The 5,671-nt window shown below is 39.3% G+C and overlaps 1 protein-coding gene and 1 long non-coding RNA gene across 2 annotated transcripts; both read left to right on the plus strand.

The window, feature by feature from the left end:
* The first annotated feature begins 1,626 nt into the window (after positions 1-1,626).
* Positions 1,627-2,299, plus strand: LOC311057644. Its single transcript, XR_014601981.1, has 3 exons — positions 1,627-1,791; positions 1,977-2,060; positions 2,182-2,299. It is a non-coding gene; the product is annotated as an uncharacterized lncRNA (long non-coding RNA).
* Positions 2,300-3,068: 769 nt separating this feature from the next.
* LOC311056848 (uncharacterized protein) lies at positions 3,069-4,448 on the plus strand. Its single transcript, XM_084073686.1, has 4 exons — positions 3,069-3,318; positions 3,463-3,631; positions 3,815-3,944; positions 4,391-4,448. Exons 1-3 carry the CDS (start codon positions 3,120-3,122, stop codon positions 3,939-3,941), a joined length of 495 nt encoding a protein of 164 aa, XP_083929812.1. The 5' UTR covers positions 3,069-3,119; the 3' UTR covers positions 3,942-3,944; positions 4,391-4,448.
* The last annotated feature ends 1,223 nt before the right edge of the window (positions 4,449-5,671 follow it).

Consider the following 5,671-nt stretch of genomic DNA (forward strand, 5'->3'; position numbering starts at 1 on the left):
AAAAAATTTAAAAGTGCTAAAGTTTTCTCAGAGCTGTTGGTGGATTTAAAAGATTTGGAAGAAAATGGAATCATTGTAGGTGGTGATACAGTAAAAGGCGCCCTGTTTAGTATTCTTGGTGATAATTTGGGTTCACACGGCATTGGTGGATTTGTTGAAAACTTCAGTAAAGCCCAGTATTTTTGCAGGTATTGTGAAATCACACAAAGAGAGTTTCAGAGTGATGACCCAAATGTTCTTGGTCCACAGCGCACACCTGAATCTTATGACACTACTGTTGGTGACCTAGAAGCAGGAGACAGTGAGCACATCAAAGGCATAAAGGTAAACTCTGTTTTCAATGCACTAAAATCTTATCATGTATGCCAGCCAGGTCTACCACCTTGTTTAGGCCATGACATGTTTGAGGGTGTGTTATCATTTGATGTTGCACTGTACTTGAAGTATCTAATTAAGCAAAAGAAGTGGCTTACTTATTCAGATTTGAACCGACGTATCAAGCAGTTCCAATACAAAGGGTCAGATGCTTTGACAAAGCCTTGTGTTGTCAACTCTAAGGTATCCAAGCTTTCAGGTCAAGCCGTCCAGAATTGGATTTTTTTACGGTTGTTGCCTGTATTAATTGGTGACAAAGTGAAAAACCCAGATGATGAAGTCTGGCAGTTAACTCTCCAGCTTAAAGATATCGTTGAATTTATATGTGCACAAAAGATTTCGTCAGCAGAGGTAGCCTATCTTGAAATTCTAATCCAGGAATATTTGGATTCAAGAAAGAGTTTGTTTCCTAATAATAAACTAAAACCAAAACACCATTACCTGCGCCACTATCCGGCATTAATTTTGAAATTTGGACCCTTGATAAGATTATGGACGATGCGCTTCGAAAGTAAACACTGTTACTTTAAGAGATGTGCCAGGCATTTGAAAAACTTTAAGAACATCTGCCAAACTTTATCTGAACGACATCAGCTGTTTAATTCATATATCATAGCTCGGCCAGGATTAATTCTGCAAGTTAAAGACAGTTGTAGGTTTTATCAAAATCTCTACAGTGAGACAATTCAACATGCAGTGAGAGGGTTTTGTTTTTCAGAAAACAATACTATCGTTTCCACTGACATACTGTATAAAGGCACATCTTATAAAAAAAGGGCATTTCCTTGTCTCACAAAATGATGAGTCCATGGAGTTTGGAGAACTGCTCATGATTTTAATTCAAAATGATGCAACTGTTTATTTTGTGATGGAAATCCATGAATCTCACTATTATTCGGAATACCATCTATACTCAGTTAGAAAACAGAGTACAAAGTTACAATGTCTTTACATTAATGACTTGGTAGATTTTTATCCTTTAACATCATACATTCTTAACGGGCACCAAGTCATTCCTCTGAAACACAGTGTGTTGTCGAAATAAACATCTAAGCCACTGTGATGGAGACCATGCACAAGAAAGAGAAAAAAAGAAAATGCATTTACTGTGTGTGTGTGTGTGTGTGTGTGTATATATGATATATATTGTCAAATTACTGTAGTCTTGTCATTAATGCTTTTGAAAAATGTAATTTGTTCTTCCCATTCCAGCAATGGAGGAGACATTTCTTCACAGCGCCATTACTGCGGTCCTACCTGACCTTTCAGAGGTCATTGTCAAGATTCTAGAAGAGAAATTAGAGGAATTGGGGGTGGAGACATCTGATGATTTTCAGTTTGTTTCAGAAGACGATTTGCTGTCATCATTGAGGCCAATTCAAGCCCGAAAGCTCCTTGAGGCTTGGAAGCAGAAATGTAAGTAAATTATTGCAGGATACAGTACATTGTAAATATGGCTTAAACTTAATTTATGTCCCATAGCACGCACACATATACGTACACAGGAAAAGTATGTCTCTGTATGTGCACACAGTAAATTGAAATGAAGACGCACAGTAAAATGCATTAATATATAGATGAAATGTATGTGTGTTTTGCAGACCAGACTCCTGAAACCAGCTGCTCAGGTAGTGGTGGTTCACCTGGATGCCCTCGTCCGTCATCTGGGGCGTCAATATCATCTGGTACACACTTTGAGTTTTTCTTTTGAAATACAGGATGCAAGTGCCAAAGTAATTCGGTGATATACAAACATTCATATTGTGTAACTTTATGTGTATGCCTTTGTATGAATGTGTTTTTCAGACCAGACTCCTGAAACCGGCAGCTTAGCTGCTGCTTCACCAGAATGGCCCGGTCCGTCATCTTTGGCATCAGTATCATCTCGTGCAGCTGCATCATCTGGTGCATCATCAGGACTGTCTGCATCACCAAGAAGTTCATCATCAAATGATTCCAACATCTTCCGAAGTCCTGACAGAGACTGGGTGGAGAGCGTCATGATACCGTGGGATCAGTTCCCAGATGAACTTATCCACTCATTGGAGAGAGGAGAAGGACCATCAAGTAAACTGAGAAAGGAGATGATCCGGATTCTGGTCATTGCAATGAAGAAAAAATGTTCTCAGTTAGGGTCCAAGCACGCAGAGGTAGTTGCCAAAAAAATGGTGGAAAAATACCCCAAATCTCTGAAAGACGTAATAGCAGGAGATGTCCCTGGGACAGGATATGACTCTATAAAAAAGCAATTGGTATGTAGGATAAATAATCAAAGGCGACCTGAGATTCCCCACATGAGGAAACGAAAGCGTGGTGAATCTGATTCTGGCTCTACCACAGACGAAGTCAGTCCTGAACGAAGAGCAGCAGTCCAGGACACATATGGGTGCATCAACTGGCAGCAAAAATTATTGCCCCTAGGAGAGACCACACAGAGCCAGCTACAGAAGAAAGCTAAAATGAAGATGATGGAGGAACAGCAAACTGATGTGGATCGAGATGAAGTCAAAGGTCTAATGAGGGCGACTTTCTACACACAACGAAAAGAGGTAAACCAGGGGAAAAGCATCAAGGACCTTCTGGCAGAGTGGCCATTGTGCTTCCAGGAACTTGGCATGGTGGTCCATTTCCAGAATCTTACTGGAATTGATCTGAAAGAGGTTTTCGGACGGAATCTGGAAGTCAAGGGAGAACGTCTCCTGAAGTACTTGAACTGCAATCCTCTAAAGATCAGCCAAAGGTACATGGACGCCCACACAAAGTACAAATTGATGAGGGGAGAGCAGGGTGGTATGTCTGACGATGTAAAAGAGATGGTGCTCCTTCTGCTGGCCTACTTCAAAGAGAAAGAGGATGAAATGTTCCGTTATGTGGAGCAAACATGCCTGGCACGGGAAGTTCAGATGGACAATGTTCCCTTGACTCCAGCCATCATTGTGTGTGGTAAGTTATGTTTTTTTCCCTTTTTTTTTGGTTCTGTCTATTGTGTAAAACACACACATTTTAAAATCTAAAAACATCTCAATGTGTTTGTGTTACGTTTTATTTGAATGTTGCTTGTTTTTTTGTTTTGCTCCTTTTTTTTAGGGAAGTCCTGCTATTCAGCAAAACGCTATATGCTGAGTGTTGACCAAGTCATTGTACATGACAACATTCCCACCTTCGTGTCAGCAGTGTGCATGATGTTTGGGAGCTACTATTGCTTCAACATTCACTACCCATCAGCGCTGGCATCAACCTTGGAGTTTCTTCAGAGGTGTGTATTTTTTGGTTTGCTTTTTAAATGTTTTAATTTAACTGAAAGAAGTAGTGCTGCCTACTCAAAATCTTTGCCATATGAAGTTGCTTTAATATAATAACTTGAATAGAAAAGGATCAACTTTTGTTTTTTTCTTTACATAGCCGTTTTATAATCTATACATTTCTTCTGTGACTGCAGGTGTATGTTCTCAATCAACCCAGAGAAAGGCACTAAAGTGGAGAGCAAAAAAGCACGTCTCAGTGTCAATCCTAGGGTGTCTACCTTGATCCAGGCTCTGTCGGACCATGAGTGGCGTGATGTTTGAATGGTAAGATTTTTGGCCACACACACACAGTGAAATTTGTGCAGAGATGTACATGCATATGGTAAGTACACACTCACATTTTATGTCCACACGATTATAAAGTACACTAACATTACAGGTGCAGTTAGGTTACATTCACAATCTCATGGGACATGTCTTCACGATCAACAAGAATGTCACTCAGCAGTGTCTCCGCCATACATGGTGGCAGAGACGGTACAACACTTCGCCAGTCCTTTTGCCTCGCCTCTGGACATTCCAAGCTGTCGAAACCCTCCAACAACTAGTCTGGCCATGTCCCCTGTGCCTTCCTGTTGATTGTGATCAAGCACGAAGCCACAGAATTGCAAAATGCCTTCTAAATCTGCACCGACTACATGCAAGCACGCACACACAGTACTTCGATATACACACCCATTATTAATATAATTTTTCTTATATTTTCCCAGGTGTCATCCATCAACCAATGCAGATAAAGTGGAGAAGACTAATACCCCCCCCCCCCCCCCCCCCCCCTTACGTGAAACTTGACTCCAGGAACCTTTGGTAAACTTTAATGTGCAGTACACAGTGCACACAGAGATGTGTCTTTTTTTGTTTATTTTTGTTTTTGGATTTGATGTACAAAACTGTTGTAAGTTGTTTATACAACTTACAACAGCCAGGTCTACCACCTTGTTTAGGCCATGACATGTTTGAGGGTGTGTTATCATTTGAAGTATCTAATTAAGCAAAAGAAGTGGCTTACTTATTCAGATTTGAACCGACGTATCAAGCAGTTCCAATACAAAGGGTCAGATGCTTTGACAAAGCCTTGTGTTGTCAACTGTAAGGTACCCAAGCTTTCAGGTCAAGCCGTCCAGAATTGGATTTTTTTTTACGGTTGTTGCCTGTATTAATTGGTGACAAAGTGAAAAACCCAGATGATGAAGTGTATGGCAGTTAACTCTCCAGCTTAAAGATATCGTTGAATTTATATGTGCACAAAAGATTCGTCAGCAGAGGTAGCCTATCTTGAAATTCTAATCCAGGAATATTTGGATTCAAGAAAGAGTTTGTTTCCTAAGAATAAACTAAAACCAAAACACCATTACCTGCGCCACTATCCGGCATTAATTTTGAAATTTGGACCCTTGATAAGATTATGGACGATGCGCTTCGAAAGTAAACACTGTTACTTTAAGAGATGTGCCAGGCATTTGAAAAACTTTAAGAACATCTGCCAAACTTTATCTGAACGACATCAGCTGTTTCATTCATACATCATAGCTCGGCCAGGATTAATGAAAGGAACCTTTGGTAAACTTTAATATGCAGTACACAGTGCACACAGAGACGTGTCTTTTTTTGTTTGTTTTTGGATTTGATGTACAAAAAAAGTATATGCTAGGGTTTAAATGTATACAATTTGTTTATACAACTTGTTGTGATTTGACACTTGAAAAATTGAATTGAAAGTAGTTTATTTTGATAGATTTTTCTTTATTTTTCATATACTTTTTATTTGTCTTAGTACAAGCAGTCTAAATATTTTTGGAAAAAATGTCTTGCTTAATTAGCTGGAGAGACAGTTAGACCCCATGTTACTGATACACTATAAATATCAGAATTTATAGCACCTAAGACCTTGTAAGGAATGTTATTCCTAGCCTATATTGTAGGCTACATTAAATAACTTTTTTTCACAATTTCTAAGTACATAAAATGTATGTATGTTTATAGCAGTTGAA

The sequence above is a fragment of the Gymnoscopelus microlampas genome (assembly GCF_963454915.1).
Source record: "Gymnoscopelus microlampas genome assembly, chromosome: 12".
Taxonomy (NCBI): Eukaryota; Metazoa; Chordata; class Actinopteri; order Myctophiformes; family Myctophidae; genus Gymnoscopelus; species Gymnoscopelus microlampas.